The sequence below is a fragment of the Monodelphis domestica genome, chromosome 2 (assembly GCF_027887165.1).
Source record: "Monodelphis domestica isolate mMonDom1 chromosome 2, mMonDom1.pri, whole genome shotgun sequence".
Taxonomy (NCBI): domain Eukaryota; kingdom Metazoa; phylum Chordata; class Mammalia; order Didelphimorphia; family Didelphidae; genus Monodelphis; species Monodelphis domestica.
Genome location: NC_077228.1, coordinates 207,499,041 through 207,519,412, shown reverse-complemented (window position 1 = coordinate 207,519,412; position 20,372 = coordinate 207,499,041). Strand labels below are relative to the sequence as shown.

The window sequence follows — 20,372 nt, the reverse complement described above, 5'->3', positions numbered from 1 at the left end:
TCTGACAAAGCTAAAGTAAAAATAGATATAGTCAAAAGAGATAGGGAAGGTAATTACATCCTGATAAAAGGCAGTATAGACAATGAGGAAATATCAGTATTCAACATGTATGCCCCAAATGGCATAGCATCCAAATTTCTAAAGGAATAACTAGTGGAGCTCAAGGATGAAATAGATAGAAAAACTATAATAGTGGGAGACTTGGACCTTCCTCTATCAGAACTAGATAAATCAAACCAAAAAATAAATAAGAAAGAGGTAAGAGAAGTGAATGAAATCTTAGAAAAATTAGAGTTAGTAGATATGTGGAGGAAAATAAATAGGGACAAAAAATAATACACCTTCTTTTCAGCAAAATATGGTACATTCATAAAAATTGACCATGTATTAGGGCATAAAAACATTGCAAACAAGTATAAAAGAGCAGAAATAATAAATGCAAACTTCTCAGATCACAATGCAATAAAAATAATAATTAGTAAGGGTACATGGAGAGGCAAATCAAAAATTAATTAGAAAATAAACAATACGATTCTCCAAAACCGGTTAAAGAACAAATCATAGAAATAATGAATAACTTCATTGAAGAAAATGACAATGATGAGGCATCCTGTCAAAATCTATACAATGCAGCCTAAACAGTACTCAGGAAGAAATGTATATCCTTGAATTCATATATTAACAAATTAGAGAGGGCAGAGGTCAATGAATTAGGTATCCAAATTAAAAAACTAGAAAGTGAACAAATTAAAAATCCTGAGATGAAAACTAAATTAGAGATCCTAAAAATCAAAGGAGAAATCAATAAATTGAAAGTCAAAGCACTATTGATTTAATAAATAAGACTAGAAGTTGATACTATGAAAAAAAAACAACTAATAAAATAGACAAAGTACTGGTCACTCTAATTAAAAAAAAGAAGAAAACCAAATTGACAGTATCCAAGATGAAAAGGGAGATCTCACCTCTAATGAAGAGGAAATTAAGGCAATCATTCAAAACTATTATGCCCAATTATATGGCAAAAAAACAAACAAACAAAAAAACAAAATAAACAAAGTACTGGCCACTCTAATTAAAAAAAAAGAAGAAAACCAAATTGACAGTATCCAAGATGAAAAGGGAGATCTCACCTCTAATGAAGAGGAAATTAAGGCAATCGTTCAAAACTAATATGCCCAATTATATGGCAATAAATATGGCAATATAAGTGATGTGGATGAATATTTACAAAAATATAAACTGCCTAGATTAACCGAGGAAGAAATAGAATACCTAAACAACCCCATATCAGAAAAAGAAATTGAACAAACCATCAAATAACTTCCCAAGAATAAATCCCCAAAGCCAGATGGATTAAAAAATGAATTCTATCAAATATTCAAAGAACAACTAATTCCAATATTATACAAATTATTTGACAGAATAAGCAAAGGAGTTCTACCAAATTCCTTTTGCGACATAAATATGGTACTGATTCCAAAGCCAGGCAGGTCAAAAACAGAGAAAGAAAACTACAGATCAATCTCCCTAATGAATATAGATGCAAAAATCTTAAATAGAATACTAGAAAAAAGACTCCAGCAAGTGATCACAAGGGTTATTCATTATGACCACGTAGGATTTATACCAGGAATGCAAGGATGATTCAGTATTAGGAAAACCATCCTCATAATTGACCATATTAACAAGCAAACTGACGTAATTACATGATTATCTCAATAGATGCAGAAAAAGCCTTTGACAAAATACAACACTCGTTCCTTTGGAAAACACTAGAAAGCATAGGAATAGAAGGGACTTTCCTAAAAAATAATAAACAGTATATATCTAAAACCATCAGCAAACATCATTTGCAATGAGGATAAACTAGAAGTCTTCCCAATAAGATCAAGAATGAAACAAGGATGCCCATCATTATCACCTCTACTATTTAACATTGTACTAGAAACACTAGCAGTAGCAATTAGAGAAGAAAAAGAAATTGAAGGTATTAAAATAGGCAATGAGGAGACCAAGTTATCACTCTTTGCAGATGACATTATGGTCTACTTAAAGAATCCTAGAAAATCAATTAAAAAGCTAGTGGAAATAATCAACAACTTTAGCAAAGTTGCAGGATACAAAATAAACCCACACAACTCATCAGCATTTCTATATATTTCTAACACATCTCAGCCACAAAAATTAGAAAGAGAAATTCCATTTAAAATCATCCTAGACAATATAAAATACTTAGGAATCTATCTGCTGAGACAAACACAGGAACTATACAAACTATAAAACACTCTCCACACAATTAAAACTAGATCTAAAGAACTGGAAAAACATTGATTGCTCATGGATAGGAAAGGCTAACATAATAAAAATGGCAATCCTACCCAAATTAATTTACTTATTTAGTGCCATACCCATTGAACTACCAAAAAACCTTTTTTTCTGAATTGGAAAAAACCATAAAAAAGTTAATTTGGAAGAACAAAAGATCAAGGATATCCAGGGAAATAATGAAAAAAAAATGCAAAGGAAGGTGGTCTTGTAGTCCTAGATCTCAAACTATATTATAAAGCAGTGGTAATTAAAACAATATGGTACTTGCTAAGAGACAGAAGGGAGGATCAGTGGAATAGACTATTTAATAAAATCAGTGGAATAGACATTTAATAGTAAGTGACCTCAGCAAGACGGTCAATGATAAGCCCAAAGATACCAGCTTTTGGGACAAAAATCCACTATTTGATAAAAACTGCTGGGAAAATTGGAAGATTAGGTTTAGATCAATATCTCACACCCTATACCAAGATAAAATCAGAATGGGTAAATGACTTGAATATAAAGAAGGAAACTATAAGTAAATTAGGTGAACACAGAATAGTATACATATCAGATCTTTGGGAAAGGAAAGATTTTAAGACCAAGCAAGAGTTATAAAAAATCACAAAATGTAAAATAAATAATTTTGATTACATTAAATTAAAAAGGTTTTGTACAAACAAAACCAACGCAACCAAAATTAGAAGGGAAGCAACAAACTGGGAAAAAATCTTCATAACAAAACCTCTGACAAAGGTCTAATTACTCAAATATATAAAGAGTTAAATCAATTGTACAAAAATTCAAGCCATTCTCCAATTGATAAATGGGCAAAAGGACATGAATAGGCAATTTTCAGATAAAAAATCAAAACTATCAATAAGCACATGAAAAAGTGTTTAAAATCTCTTATAATCAGAGAGATGCAAATCAAAACAACTCTGAGGTATCACCTCACACCTAGCAGACTGGCCAACATCACAGCAAAGGAAAGTAATGAATGCTGGAGGGGATGTGGCAAAGTTGGGACATTAATTCATTGCTGGTGGAGTTGTGAATTGATCCAACCATTCTGGAGTGAAATTTGGAACCATGCCGAAAGGGTGCTAAAAAGCTACCTTCCCTTTGATCCAGCCATAGCACTGCTAGGTTTATACTCCAAAAAGATAATAATGAAGAAGACCTGTACAAGAATATTCATAGTTACACTCTTTGTGGTGGCAAAAAATTGGAAAATGAGGGGATGCCCTTCAATTGAGGAATGGCTGAACAAATTGTGGTATATGTTGGTGATGGAATACTATTGTGCTCAGAGGAATAATAAACTAGACAAATTACATGTAAATTGGAACGACCTCCAGGAATTGATACAGCGTGAAAGGAGCAGAACAAGGACAACATTATACACAGAGACTGATACACTGTGGTATAATCAAATGTAATGGACTTCTCCATTAGTGGCAATGCAGTGATCCTGAACAACTCAGAGGGATCTATGAGAAAGAACACTATCCACATTCAGAGTAAAAACTGTGGGAGTAGAAACACCGAAGAAAAACAACTGCTTGATTATATGGGTCGAGGGGGATATGATTGGGGATATAGACTAAATTATCCTAGTGCAAACATCAACAACATGGAAATAGGTTCTGATCAAGGACACATGTAAAACCCAGTTTAATTGCGTGCCAGCTACAGGAAGGGGTGGGGGGAGGGGAAGGAGGGGAAAATATGATTCTTGTAACTATGGAATAATCTTCTAAATTGACTAAATAAAAATTTCAAAAACATTTATTAAAAAAAGTATACAATAAATTTAAAAAGTTAATTATAACATTTATGCTCCTCCCTCTCTGACTTCTTCTGAACTGCCATTCCTTTTTGTATATTTTATTACACCTTTGATTGATATTGTTCTCATTCTTTTATTCTTTTTTCTTTGTATCATTATTCTTCTTTTTCCTCCCCATGACTGCTATCTTTCTATCCTAAATAAGAACCTTATTTTATAACAAATAAAAATGCAGTCAAGAAAAACATATCTACACACAGGACATGTGAGAAAATATGTGTCTGTTCTTTGGCTCTGGTCTCCAACTTTCCTGGCAAGAGATGATATATTGATTCATCACCAGTGATCTCAAGTCTGAGCTCCAATTTTAAGTCCTTCAAATCTACTTTTATTTATGATTTAATCATTTTATAAATTGTTTCCTGGGTTCTGCCTAGTTCCCTCAGGAACAGTTCATAAAAGTCTTCCCAAATTTCTCTAAATCTCTCTCATGTCTCTTATGGTACAATAATATTCTGTTACATTCATGTGTGAATATTTCCTTAGCAATTCCCCAATTGATACAAGCCATGGAAATGTCCAGTCTTCATTATAACAGAAAGAGCTGCCTCTTCATTTTTCATTTTGTTAACTTTTTAAATGTCTTTTTCTTTTATCTCCTTAGCAAATAGCTATATAGATTGGTCAAAATCTACTGATTACATACATTCTCAAATTGATTTCTAGAGTCTTTAGACCAATTCATTGCACCACCAAGAATGCATATAATTGTCTTCCCAGAACCTCTCCAAATTTTCAGAATAGGTATGTTAATTTAGCCATACTTATCATTTTTATTATATTGAATGGCTAAAACATAAGCAATTACTATATCGTTTCATTTATTTAATACCATAGTTCTATAAAGGATGTTTTGTAGTTGTGTATGCATTATTTCTGTCTTGGTGGCTAGATTTCCAAATATTTTATAATTCTGTAGTTATTTTTAATGGGCTACCAAATTTTTATCACTTTCTACTTCGTTCTTTTGGTAATGCATAAGAAGCTTGAAAATTTGGGAGTTTTATGTTTTCTACTTTGCTGAAATTTTTTCAATTCATTTTCAGTCCATATTTCAAGAATCGTGTCCAGAATATTACAACAGGAAGATTCTTATTATATTTGGGCCTCTTTCTTTACAAGATAGTGCACTTATTGTTCAAAGCATTACTCTTATATCAATAATGAGACATTTTTTTTATCTCTTCAATATAATTTACTTATTTTTTATGTTTTTTGGTGTTTGCCAGTCCCAGCATCTACCAATTCTTTTCTTGAAGGTGTTTTGATATAAAAGCATGAAATTTTTATACAATCTACAAATCTCTCTGGTGTGTCATTCCCTTATTCTGAATACTTATCCTTAGTTCTACAATATGGGATGATAAAAGGTTCATAAAGTCACGTTTCTTGTTGTTTTTGGATGTATGATAAGACCAACTTCACAACTTCATCTTTATTTGCTTCCTCAAGCCATTTTACAATGTGACTATAGCTTTGATTTGGTTGCAAAGTACTTTATAACATTAACTCATTGTAGATTTATGACAATCCTGGGAGGCAGATGCTATTATTATTTCCATTTTACAGATGGGGAAACTGAGTTTGAGACAGGTTAAGTGATTTAAATGTCCAGGGTCACAAAGCTAGTAAATGTCTGGGGCCTGATTTTAACTCAGGTCTTCCTAATTCTATACACAGCACTTGATCCATAGCACTATCTAGCTCCTTCTATTGCCTTCAGTGCTCTGTTACTTTTCATTTCATTCACTCCCAAATGCCCATTTCTAAAATGCTTACTATATTCTAGGTGGTAGGGAGACAAAGATTCTTCAGGTACCGCATGAAGAGTAACAACAGAGCTGAGATCTGGCCTTTAGACCTTGATTTCTATTCTGGTTCCTTGACCCTGCTTTGTATTTATAGTATTATTCTTCTTAGGAGTCTGAGAAGCCTTTTAACATTAGCCCAGGCAAAGCTTAGACAACTTATGAAATACTGCAAATACCTATACCTAAAGGAGATAGGTTCTTGATTATTTCATAGTTGGCCAGAGAAGCAGAGTTGAGGCTTGCCTTCTCAGTTTTATTTAGGATAGGAAAATGACCTCTACATTTCTGTAGGTGCCATTGAAACTTTATGTAGAGCATTACCTCGTGGTGAATACTCCTACAGCTCTCTGCCCTCAGACAAATAAACTGAGAGCCTTTGGTTCATGTTTCCTGTCATCATATTCCTTTATTCTTTTAGCTCTTTTTAATACTCTATTTTTGAAATAATTTGACAGAATACTCTAGAGTCTTTCTAAGAATCTTCATCCCCATTCCTAGGCTACTTGGGTTGGGTGGAAATAAGATCACTTTCCATTTGAGGCAATATTGGGTTTCTTTGGAGGTAGCAAGATAACTCAGTGGATTGAGAGGCCAGGCCTAGAGATGGGAAGTCCTGGGTTCAAATCTGACCTTAGGCACTTCCTGTGTGACCCCTGGGTAAGTCACTTAACCCCCATTGCCTAGCCCTTATCACACTTCTGCCTTGGAACCAATACACAGTATTGATTCTAAGATGGAAGTTAAGGGTTTAAAAATTTATTGTGATTGTTTTCTATTACTTCTTAACTCTCTATTCTCTTCTACCTTCCTCCATTCACTTCCTTTATTTTTATTTGATTCATTTCCTTTTATTTTATTGGCATCCCTTTCTTTTTCTATTCTCCGGCCTTATAAGTGGCTAAACTGGTATTATCTTCCACTGGTTGCCCTGATAGTAAAGAACTTTAGCCTAGGGAGTGGTCAGAAGCATCTTTCTTTAGACAGTATCAGACATTTTCACACAAGTCAGCTCAAGTTTCCCTGACAAGCACAGTATAATCTGGAACACTCACCACCAATTGGAAGGTTTTTCAGGAGATCTTCCTGTTCATCTTTTGCCAAGTTGATCCCCATGTCCTTCAAAAAGTCTTCTAGGTTTTGAACATTAACATTATCTGTTTACAAAAGATGAGAACGGTGAATGGTGTGAATGTGAAGAATTTGCAATGATTCCAGAGTATGAAAGTTACTACTTAATCCTATGTCTCATCAACTTCAAATTCAGCAAGAAGAAGAGAGTTAGCCTTTGTGATGAACCTAACCATGTAGGGGAAATGACTTGTAGTAAATTCAGAAATAGAAATTATTTCCTTATGACTCAGGGGACTATGCTAGACTAAAGAGGCCTACACTGAGAAAGATGAAATAGGAATCAGATAATTAGTGAATAAGAGGCAAAATCAGTGGTTACTTAACCTATATTAGTCTAACTAATAAGTAGGGTTGACTTTTCTTCCCCTTTATCCCAATGGTTTGGATTTATCAGAATACAATCTTAAACCTCATCACTGGCTTGGAGATCTAGAATTTTGAGCACTAGGAAAAGCAAAACATGAACACAGAAATTACATTCCAGGAAATTCAGTACTTGGTACAAAGAGCCTGGAGAATATTTAATTAGCCTGAAAGTAGATTTTTCAACATTATTTTATTTATTTATCTTTAGAATATTTTTCCATGGTTACAGGATTCATGTTCTCTCCATCCCCTCTTACCTCTCTTTTCTGGGACCTGACAAACAACTCCAATGGTTTATACATGTCTTATTACTTAAAATCTACTTTCATGCTATTCATATTTTTAATAATCTTTAAAAACCATAACCTCAATCATGTGCCCATATAATCAAGTGATAAATCGTATGTTTTTCTTTTGTGTTTCTACTCCCATAGTTCTTTCTCTAGATATGAATAGCATTCTTGTTCATAAATTCCACAGGATTTTTCTTGATCATTGCGTTGCTATTAGTAGCAAAGTCTATTGCATTTGATTGTCCTACAATGTTTCAGTTTCTGTGTACAATGTTCTCCTGGTTCTGCTCATTTCAGTCTGTATCAGTTCATGGAGATTTTCTAGTTCATATAGAAATCAAGCATTCCTTTTAGCACAATACTATTCTATCACCATTATATACTACAATTTGTTTAGCCATCTCCCAATTGATGGATATCCCTTCTTTTTCTACTTTTTTTTGCCACCACAAAAAATGCAGCTATACATATTTTTGTACAAACTTTTTTTTATCTCTTTGGGGTACAAACCCAGGAGTGGCATAGCTGGATCAAAAGGCATGCAATCTTTTAAAGCCCTTTGGGATTTTACCTTCCAGATGATTGGATCAACTCACAACTCCACCAGCAATGTATTAGTGTCCCAATTTTGCCACATCCCCTCCAACATTTATTATTTTCCTTTACTGTCCAATCTGCTAGGTGTGAGGTGGTACCTCAGAATTGTTCTGATTTGCATATCTCTAAACAAGAGGGATTTAGAACACCTTTTCATGTGATTATTGATAGTTTTGACTTCTTCATCTGAAAACTGCATATTCATATCCCTTGACCATTTGTCAATTGAGGAATGGCTTGATTTTTTTTTTTTTTGTAAATTTGATGTAGTTCCTTATATATTTGGGAAATTAGACCTTTGTCAGAGAATTTTGATATAAATTTTCCCCCTAGTTTGTTACTTCCCTTATAATTTTGGTTACATTGGTTTTGTTTGTTAAAAAAAAAACCTTTTAAATTTAATACAATCAAAATTATTCATTCTACATCTTGCAGGGTTCTCTGTCTCTTCCTTGGTCTTGAACTGAAAGTAGATTTTAAGTAGAGTGATGATCATTTAAAACATTTATCCACAAAAGGTTTTGTGTCACAATTGTTATCCTGGACTCTTGACACTCCCTCATATGACCTCCATATTCAATTAGTTGCCTAATCTTGTTACTTCTCCCTAGATAACAACTCTCACATCTACTCTTTTTTCTCTCTACTCACACAGCCACATCCTTAGTTCAAGTCATCCTCCAGATTTTCTTTGAAGAGATGTTATAATTGTTCCATATCTGTCTCCTTTCCTTCTCCAATCCATCTTCCACAATACCACATAAATGATTCTATTTAAGTACAGATCTATTGACCATATCCCTCAATAAACTCTCCTGGTTGCCCACTTCTCTTAGATGAAATATATAAACTCCTTTTGCATCATTTTCCCTGACTATTTTTTGTTCCTCACAAATGACATTCTGTTTTCTATCTCTGTATTATCGTACTGGCTGTCCCTCAGGCTCTCCTCACTTTCATCTCTCTTCCTTCAAGATGAACTACTGTCTCTGCCTTCTATAGGGAGGCTTTCCTAATACCCCCACTTCCAGTGCCCTCCCTCCCAAATTGTTGCATTTTTTGTACATATACTTATATATGTACATGTTGTCTTTCCCAAAAGAAAGCAAGGTCCTTGTGGGCACTGAGTGTTTTATTGTTTTTGTTTGTATATCCAGTACTTAGAATAGACCTAGTGGGCACTTACAAAATGTTTGCAAATTGATTATCTCTGTTATATGCAGATCAAGAAATTATTCACAATATAAACTGTTAGAGAGTTGCCTCAGAGGGAAGTAACTTGTTCCACATTCACACATACCATAACTATCAGAAGCAGAACTTGAATACAGGTCCTCTTGACTCTAAGGCTATATTCGTGTCCATTATGCTGTGCTTCCTCTCATAGTTTTATGTGAAAAATATTGAAGTCAGTCATTACCTGCTTCCTTCTCATCAATTCTCACTCACCTTTAAGAGTTTTCACATTTTCAATAACTTTATTGAGGGCAACACTCCCATCAGCTGTAAAATAAGGCATAAGTTAAATGGAGACCTAAGGATGCAGAACCTCAAAAAATAGCATTCCATTGCATTCTGAAATTGTTACATAAGACTAGGGAATTTAAAAGTTTTCTTGGAACCCAGGTAATTTTTTCGGCATTTTATCCTGTTTTTCCTACAGATTAATTTCAATAGACAGCTACAGAATGAAGAAAGCTCTCAATTTATAAATTGATGATAATAATGGTAACAATAATTTTAAGCATTTACAAAGGGCTTTAAGATTTGTAAGTACTTTACAATTAACTTATTTTATCCTCACAACTCTGGAAGGCAGGTTATATTATTGTCTCCATTTTACAGATAGGAAAAGTGAGCCTGAGAGTGATGAAATAACCTGCTTTGAGTTACACAGGTAGCATATGCCTGAGGCTTTGACTCAGGTTTTCCTTACTCTAGTGTCCAGCTCTATATGCACTGTACCACCTAGCTACCTCATACAATCATTTGGAGAGTTTCTTTTCTCCTTGCTATTGAATATCAGAAGAACTTGTATTATAATCACACATTATATTTTGGCATATCAAATTCTGGACATTTTAGGAATAAGATGGTCCCTTCATATCTCTTGGACTTAATTTTCTCCTTTGTAAAGTGAAGCAACTACAGTAGGTGATCTACACATCCCTTCCCAGAATGGTCATAATATGGCCCTGTGGACCAGTAAACTCTCTTCTTTTTTTTCTGTTTTTGGATAACAAAAAGGAATAGGAGTTAGTTTTTCCTTTTAATAGTTTGACCACAATATTGAATGTGGTTTATATGCTAATGTATCTTTGCAAATTTGCTTTGTCTAATTGGTTGTGTAAGCCATATTATCTTTGATGAAACAAATATGTAATGTTACTATAAATTATATATTTATTATAAATATATTATATTTAAATAGCATTTAAATTATTCAGGTAGAAAAAGGTATATCTTCTTTAGGAGATCAATAGCCTTTAGTAGACTAATTTTGTTATAACCCAAGAAATCAAGCATTTAACTTAAAAACAAATGTATGCTATTTAAGCCAAATGAGTGATAAATGACATTTATACATCCCTTTTAATGTACAAAGATATTTAGATAAAAAATCTCACTTAAGCCTCATAATAATCCTGCAAGTTCAGTGCTATAGGAATCATCGTTAAGGTGCATATCCTCCAATGTCATGCTTATGTTTAACTCTTTCTTTTCCATTCCTCCTCACATCCAATTAGTGACCAAGACTCGTAGATTCTCTTTCTGCAATGCAATGTCTTACGTCTCATCACCCACACCCACATTTTGCATTTCTAGATATCAATTTAATTACATTTTAAAAAATGTTTGTAATATATATAAAAGCCCTATCTTCTGTTTTAAGAATTGATACCAAGTGTTGGTTCTAAAGCAGAAGAGGGTAAGGGGTAGTCAACTAAGGTTAAGTGACTTGTCCATGGTTACACAGTTAAGAAGTGTCTGGGGTCACATTTGAACCCAGGACCTCCCATCTCTAGGTCTGGCTTTCTAGCCACCGAGGCTCCTAGATGTCCCATTTTTAATATTTTTAATTCTGTTTGGTTTTTTTATCTGCTTAAAAATTATCATTAATTTCTAATCTTGTAAAAATAATTTTAAAATATTTATGTAGTTTTGAAAATATTTTAGCATTCTAAATACAAAAAACCTTTAACAAAATGTTCCAAGTATTAGCTACATAATGTATTTTAACTTCCACTGCTACACTGTGCCTTCAGTTTTTAAAAAAAGTTTCCATTTTAAAAGAACATTTAACAACTACAACCAAAAAAAAACCCACTTCATGCCAGTTAAAACGATACTCCCTTGCCACATCTAAGAATGGCAATAGGTAAGCTATTCGGAATGAATAATTCTAATTCAGAATGACAACTTTAAGCTAGATGGGCAATCATCAAATAGAACTACCCTAACAGTGCATGCTTTGGTGATGGCATCTTATGAAAGATCCAAATTAATTTTCATTTTCTAAAATGTCATATTTCCAAATGTGTGTGTGCTTATATGTGGTATATTTATATGGGCATGTGGAGATATGTCCATGCTTTTTTTCCTTCTAGATATAGAGAAAATATAAGTTTACAAACTTGGGATTTCTAACCAGTGTACAGAATTATCACACATAACTGCATTACAAAAAATGCTTTGGTATAGCAATAGCAAAGTGCACAGAGGGAAACTAAATTTCCTTTTATTTTTTAAAAATGTTTAAAAATACTTGCAACTTTGATATAGTTTCTAGGGGCTCCTAAAACCTATATTCTTTTACATAAATCAGGCAAAATGTCTATATCTGTTTCCAATTATAACAATTAAATATTACAGTACTGTACATACTGTATTAAGGATGTGCTTCCTTTAGTGTTTCCCCAAATCTATGACTTAAAAGAATTATTATCTAATTTTATTCATATTTGCATTTGCTTTTTTTGCCCACAAGAGGCTCTCGAAGGCAGCCTAAGAAACAAGACAGTGTCTGCAAAATGTTCTGAATGAGGTAATACTCACGATGACCAGTTCAAGCTTTTTTGAAATATTGAAGATTCACATCTCTTGAAAACTGGCCAGAAGAGCTGAGGATCCCTTTTTCCCCCCTGAGATCATGAATCTAGTCCTAATTAGAGACCCTTTTCAACTACATGTTAATTTTTAAATAGTTTGTAATATACATTCATTCTAGTACCATGGTCAGAAACATATTTAAAGGCTATGCTAGCAAATCATCAGCGGTCTAATATACAAGACTAATAAGGCTAAGTGGATAAGGGATCTTCAAAAGGCTGGCCACTAGGTGTTATTTGAGGGGGGGGAGGGCAAAGGAAGATGAAGAGATATGCTTAGTTGTACATGGGTAGAGTCTGCTCATGGTACCCACACCAACAAAAACATGGATTTCTTCAAATAATGAAATTGATATAAAACTTTAAGATTTTCACCATTGTATATTTAGATATGTACATATCTATTTTACACAATTGAGATTTTTACAACCATCTTATATAGCAGACTCTATTATAATTCCCTCTTTAATGATGAGAAAAGAGAGGTTAATTGAAGACAAGTCATGTCTTTAAATCATACTAGTTAATGATCTGAGCTCAGGTCTTCTTGATCCCAAGTTCAGTACCAGAAAATTTCATCTGGCTGGCTAGGATTTTCTGATGACAATCATAATGGGCTTTTCTCTGTAAAAGTAGCCACTAGACTGACTGCTCAGTTAGGGCTTGTGGTAAAGAGTATGGAGTCTGATATTCCTGTGTGTTCTACTCAGTGACATTTTGGGAAACTCTTCTCTTGAAGATTCAGTGAAAGATATGTACATCTATCTTTTCATGTTAGCTAAATAAGTATCTTTTAAGACATTCTCAGACAGGCATAGGAAGTTCTCACCATCAATTGGCAGGTTACTCAATAAGTCCTCAATTTCTTTATCTGTGAATTGGACCCCCAGGTTTCCCAGAATCTGGTCCACCTTGTTAACATCAACATTCCCTCCTTCAGAAAGAAAAAAATTGAAGAAAATAATCAATCATTTACTGAAGTCTTACTATATATTATACACCATATTAAATAGTGGTGATTCAAAGCCAAGTCAAGTCAGTAAGTGTTTATTAGTCCTCCCTATGTACTAAGTACTCTGTGCTAAGTTCTGGGAGGGGGTTTGTGGGGAAGGTAAGAGAAGCACTGTGTCATTCCTCAAGGAGTTCGCAGTCCAGTGGGGGAAACAAGAAAATTTGTGGAATTGTGTCAAAGAGTATTAAATTATGTAAAGAGTTGTAAAAAGTCAAATTGTATAAAGACTCTTCATAAAGAATTTCAGACCTGGATTCATCATTTCCAAAAGTTTGAGAGTGAAGCAATACAAATAACAATCCACACACTTGTCAAATACTTTCCAAATACTCCTGAAATGCTTTTGCAAAGGCACAGTGGAAATTTCTAAGGACACGTATAGAGAGTCATTGGGAGAGCAAGGAAGATGATCTATTCCTATAATCCTGGGCTGAAGAATCCCAGAGAAGCCTCCAAAGTACACAGTAAAGAATGAATTTATCAAGCCTGATGCACTATGGCAAAGCAGAATGCTAATCTACATACTTCTGACTCACAGGTAAACAATTCTCTGCAGTGACACAATCTTGTGAACTACTTCCATCAGGCTTCCTGAACATAAAGAACTGGAGGTCATGAAGCAGAAATCCTGAACCAGTTAATTGGAGGGATGAGAGAAGTCACTTTATAGTCACGGAGAAGAAATAAAATAAGTTTCTCACTTACCACCAAGATTCTGCACAGCATTCATTAGACTTTTTTTATTCACCATCCCATTGGCTGTAAAACAAAGCACAATTCAGGCCACAAAGTAAGTCCCAAAGAATTACAAAGTTCATTCTTTTGTAAAGTTAGTCTGTAAGGACTGTCCAATTCCTTCCTTAGCCTAACAAATGAGAATGAAGAAATAGAGAGAGCTCTGAAGGGAATGAATACATCTGTTTCTTTAACATGGATTCCCTTGACTCTGTGGTAACATAATCCATTGTAGTGAATGACAGATTTACGGGAGAGCAGCTTTACTTCTAACAGGTATTATTTCACAAGCTCACAAGCTCTTGACTTGAGTACCATTAAAATTTTACACACACACACACACATAAACCAATTAAATGAATAACAAATTTCCAGGTAAGTTTTCCTTAGTTATACGATCAAACTTCTCTTCCTCCCTCCCTTCCTTTCCCTGTTATGATCCTGGCAGGAGATTAGATCTGGATGATACATGTGTAATCAATCATGCAAGACATATTTCCATATTGTTCATTTTTGTGAGTATTCTGATAAATTCCAAACCCCAAAACATAAAGCCAAAAAAACAAAAAACAACTGAAAAATTGTATCCTTTCATTAGTATTTGGTCTCCAGTATATATATTGGTCTCCATTATATAATAGTCATTAGTATTTGGACTCCAATAGTTCATTCTCTGCAGGTAGATGGCATTCTATGTCTTAAGTCCCTCAGAATTGTGTATTGCCAATAATATCACAGTTGAACATTCCATAATATTGTTTTTTCTGGTTCTGCTTATCTCATTTTGCATTAGTCCATGAAGTTCTTTCCAGCTTTTTCTGAATCATCCTGGTCATCATTTCTTTCAGCACAATAGTATTCCATCACTATCACATACCACAATTTGCTCAGTCATTCCTCAATTGATGGATATCCCCTTAATTTCCAATTCTTTACCACCACAAAAAGAACACCTTTAAATAATTTTTATTGAGTACCACTTTTTTAAACCCTTACCTTCTGTCTTAGAACCAGTTGGTTCTAAGGCAGAAGAGTGGTAAGGGTGAGGCAATGGGGGTTAAGTGACTTGCCCAGGGTCTCACAGCTAGGAAGTGTCTGAGGTCAGATTCAAACCCAAGACCTCCCATCTCTAGGCCTGGCTCTCAATCCACTGAGCCATTCAGCTGCCCTCTTATTGAGTACCTTTTAAAGGAGGTAGTAGATAGCACTGGTATGGAAACAGGCTATTTTTTTAGAAGGTAAAACTATGACCTTTATCATGTATAACTTGTTTTAGAAAGTGTGTGATAAATTTATTTAAAATTTTATTTAGTCAATTTAGAATATTTTTCCTTGGTTACAAGGGTCATGCTCTTTCTCTTCCCTTTCCCCACTGCCTCCTATAGCCAACATGCAATTCCACTGGGTTTTCATGTGTCCTTGATCAAAACCTATTTCCATATTGTTGATGTTTGCACTAGGGTGATCGTTTAGAGTCTATATCCCTAATCATATCCCCATCGAACCATGTGATCAAGCAGTTGTTTTTCTTCTGTGTTTCTGCTCCCACAGTTCTTTCTTTGGCTATGGATAGTGTTTTTTCTCATAAATCCCTCTGAATTGTTCTGGATTATTGCATTGCTTGTATGATAAATTTAGCAAGCTAATTCCAACATTGTGCTTCTTTGTGACTTTTTCTGAACTGTTGTTCTCTTTTCTATATTTTATACATCTTTCACTGATGCTGTTTTTCACTCTTTTTTTCTTGCATTACTACTTCTTTCACCTTTCCATAGCTGCCATATCTCTATTCTCAAGAAGAACCATAGCTTATAACAGTTATGGAGAAACTTTCAGAGACCTTAGAGACTGAGTACCCAAAATGCAACCCTCATGCCACATGTGAGCCTCTCCATCTTACCCCAGATAGGGGATGAAGGAAGCATTTCTATTGGAATGCTAGGCAGAGGGGAGGGTCATGTGAGAAATGTCCTCAGGCACATGTGGAGAGGGGGAGGAGAGCAGCCCCTTCCAGCATGCCATGGCATGCATTCCATAGGTTTGCCAACATGAGCTTTTAACAAAGAAAAATGCTATAAAGAAAAACTTATCCACACAGTGGCTATGTGTGAAAATATGTATCTTTCTCTTCTCTAGTCTAAAATTTCTTTGATAAGCGACGAGAATCTGATTCATTACCAATCTTTTCAAGTCAGAGCTCCAATTTTAAGTCTTTCAAAGTTGCTTTGGTTTATGATATGATCATTTTAGAAAAAAAATTTTTTTTCTGATTTCTGTCCCGTTCCTTCAGAATCAGTTCATAAAAGTGTTACCATGTTTCTCTGAAACTTTTCCATATGTAATTTCTTATGGTGGAGTAATATTTTATTACATTTATGTTATAATTTCCTTAGCCATTCTCCAATTGATATATACCCTATAAGTTTCCAGTTCTTTCCCATAACAGAAAGAGCTGCTATTCATTTTCTATTTTGTACCTTTAGGCTCTTTATGTCTTTCTTTATCTACTTACGGACATAAAGCAAATAACTGTACAGATGGGAACAAAGGGAACAAAAAGTCTATTGATGACTTTAATATAGTTCCAAATTGATTTCCAGAATGGTTGGACCAATTGCTTTAGAATAGTGAAGTAATATAACTGTCTTCCTAGGACTTCTCCAATTTTTTTGAATAAGTAAAATAAATTAGCTAATATTGCCATTTAAATAATATTGACCTGGCCTGAACATGAGCAATAAATATCTCTTCATTTATTTAATACTACCTTAGTTCAATGCATATAATTTCTGTCTTGGTAGCTTGATTACCAAATATTTTACAACTTTGTAATTAATTTACATGGAATACCATTTTTTTATCTCTTCCTGTTTAGTTTTTTTGGTAACAGAAAAAGTTTGACAATTTGTATGGATTTATTTTACATTTTTCTATTTTATCAAAATTTTTTCAATTAAATTTTAGTTGAATCTCTAGATTTGTCTAAATAAACTGTTACATCTTCTGTAAAAATTGATCATCTTGTTTCCCTTCTTTCTCTATTTCTTTCTTCAATTTATTTATTTTTATTGCAATAGATGGAATTAAATCACAAAATAGTGGTAACAACAGAAATTCCTTCTTTTCCTTGACCTTAGTGGGAAAGGTAATTTATTTTTCATCCCAATATAGCTCGGTTGCCAAACAGAACATGGCATTTTTAATTTATTTTTCATCCCAATATAGCTCTGTTGCCAAACAGAACATAACATTTTAAATAGAAGTGTTTCCCTAGTTGAGTTTCTCTGTGTGATAATTTGCTTATATATATTCCAACAGATTTATTTTGGGTGTTTACTGCCATGCTGTAGATGGCTGAGTACACACCTATGAGTCTGAGATTTGGGTTTACATGATGTATTATATGATCACTAGCTGTGTGATCTCAGGCAAATTGCTTATCCTCTCTGGGTCTCAGTTTCATTATTTGTAAAATGAAGAGCTTGGATATGATGACCGTTAAGGTCCCTTCTAGATCTAAGTACGTTAGCAATCCATCTATGCCTCCATTGCTTGTGTGACTTTTGTCTTTGTCCTCCCAGAAGTTTTTGATACTCACTCAACTTGCTGGGAGGTTTCTTTCCTAGCTTGGTATTGTGAGAGTACTGCAATTATCAATATGTTATAGCTTGGTAACTCCCAACATGTACTTCTTTATCCTCCTCTGTGTGATATTCATTTTTAATTCTTTGAGGGTCATTGTATTCCTCCTATTACTAGAAACAACACTGGCAGAATGTTGGTATTAAAAATGAGTCTTGTTTCTGGGGAAACTTGGTATAATTAAAGGAGCTTTATATTTCCCAAAGATAACCTGGCCTACTTCTCCTCTTCAATTCTGGGAAGAATTGGTCTATCTTTATTCTTTGTCCCAGATATGCAAACTAAAAAATATAGTTTTATTACATAAAGGGGTGTCATGATCTATGCAATGGACATTCCTCATCTACTTGGTTTTCCCTGGGTGAGACAAACTCTTGAGTAATTACAGAGTTCTTCCAGGAAGTTCTGCAATATTCCAGGTTTTGCTATAACCAGCAATTTCCATAACACCTCCAAAGGGGGTTATTTGGAAGACTTACCCATCCACCAAAAAACCATCATCATCTGATGTTTGTGATCAAAGATTCACTGAGCAGAGTTATTTCTGTTGTCATACTTTTCAAGGAATCTAGGTTTATTTTTACATATAGATAGGACATAACTTGTTTGATTAATTACTGTAAGGTGTTTTTCTGCTCTACTGAATCAAATACTTCTTAATAATCAGCCAACAATAATCAAAATGCAATTTAATATTTTCTACAGCTTTCAGTCAAGTTCAAAATAACAGATGTTGTCCACTGTTGAATATCTTTTGCAAACACCTGCTTATTTCCCAAATATGCCCTTATCAAGGATGCTCTTGAATTATATATAATTGATTCATAAATGTTTCATATTGGTGGAAGAGTAGCCATTTGGTCAGTGATTGTGGATGTTTGCTCAGTCACTTATTTATTAATATTATTAACTTTATTAATAAGGCCCACATTTTTTCATATCTTCCCATTCATTCAGACACCTTTCAAATACAAGACTTCCTCAAAGTTTTAGTAAAGATTAAAGCTATTAAGGAGCAAAATTGTACTAAGGCTTTTCAGACTCCCTCTATATGCATCAATATTCTCACAACTGTGTCTCCTTTTGAACAAATCTATACAGACTTGGCCCAACCAGGCACCTTTTCTCATTCCTTTTCTCTTTAATACCATTTCTATTCCATCTATAGAAAGATTTCCTGGATTGTAGTGTCTGGATGCAAGGGTTCTTTTTCTACTGCCTTTGATGGTAAATAGGTTTGCTATAGGAATCATTACAGACCTTTTCCATTTTCCTTTATTTATTGTTCTATATTTATTGTTAAATGCACTGGAGATTACCAATATTAGTGGGAATGTTCACAAAATTTTCTTTAAATTGATTTTGTTTACCAAAGCCACTCTATGTTCTATGAGCCATATTTCTTACAACTATGTCCATCATCCTTCTCCATGATATTTTACAAACAAGTTAATTAACTAATACTACTGTGGCCATATATTTCTTCACTTGGCATGTAAGTCAAATATTTACTGACTACAGTGCTTCTTGGACTCTTTTGTTTTCCTATTTTTTGGTAACACATTTGGAGTGGCTAAATTTCAGTCTTTTAATTACCATCCAAGTAATTTTTAATACCTATTGTCCATTTTTATTGTTACTTGTTTAAATAATGCAATATTAAATTTTTTCAACTGTATGCTATTTTTTTGACTGCCACGCTCTTGATTTTTCCATTATTTTCTTAACACTTCAAGAATCATATCTGGACATTATAACAAGAAGATAATACACTATCCCTATATTCCAATATTTTCCACAACTGATTGTGATTAGTTTTGCATCATAATAAATCTTTTTTAACCTGTAAGTATAATTTATTTCATTTTTCTTTTTGTAATGCTTTTTGGTATTCACCAACTCCAGCATCTACTAATTATTTTCTTAAAGAAGGTGTTTTGATATAAAGGCATGAGGTTTTTGTACAGTCTACAAATATCTTGTATCTCTCTTTCCTTTATCTGAATACTTATCCTCAGTTCTACAATAAGGGATGAACAAATGATCTATGAAGGCATGTTTCCTGTTACTTTGGAGGCTTCATCTTTGGTCCATCAAGCCATTTTACTGTGTGACTATAGCATAACCTTTGGCATCCCTTTCTTTTTCTATTCTTCAGGCTTATAAGTGTCTAAAGTGGTATTATCTTCCACTGGTTTCCCTGATAGCAAAGAACTTTAGCCTAGGGAGGTGGTCAGAATCATCTTTCTTTAGACAGTATCAGACATTTTCACACAAGTCAGCTCAAGTTTCCCTGACAAGCACAGTATAATCTGGAACACTCACCATCAATTGGAAGGTTTTTCAGGAGATCTTCCTGTTCATCTTTTGCCAAGTTGATCCCCATGTCCTTCAAAAAGTCTTCTAGGTTTTGAACATTAACATTATCTGTTTACAAAAGATGAGAATGGTGAATGGTGTGAATGTGAAGAATTTGCAATGATTCCAGAGTATGAAAGTTACTACTTAATC

The 20,372-nt window shown here is 33.9% G+C and overlaps 1 protein-coding gene across 18 annotated transcripts in view; it reads right to left on the bottom strand.

Moving 5' to 3' along the window:
- The window catches only part of EFCAB3 (EF-hand calcium binding domain 3), a 722,802-nt gene that overhangs the window by 326,061 nt on the left and 376,369 nt on the right, over positions 1-20,372 (bottom strand). For all 18 annotated transcript variants that reach the window (XR_008916397.1, XR_008916396.1, XR_008916398.1 and 15 more), the window contains exons 120-124: positions 20,187-20,288; positions 14,190-14,243; positions 13,302-13,406; positions 9,813-9,866; positions 7,029-7,130 (exon numbers count right to left, since the gene is read on the bottom strand). Coding sequence is in view for 15 of the 18 variants with exons in the window: in XM_056817026.1 (XP_056673004.1) it covers positions 7,029-7,130; positions 9,813-9,866; positions 13,302-13,406; positions 14,190-14,243; positions 20,187-20,288 (417 nt within the window). In the remaining 3 variants the exon portion in view is untranslated. The remainder of the gene's footprint in view (positions 1-7,028; positions 7,131-9,812; positions 9,867-13,301; positions 13,407-14,189; positions 14,244-20,186; positions 20,289-20,372) is intronic.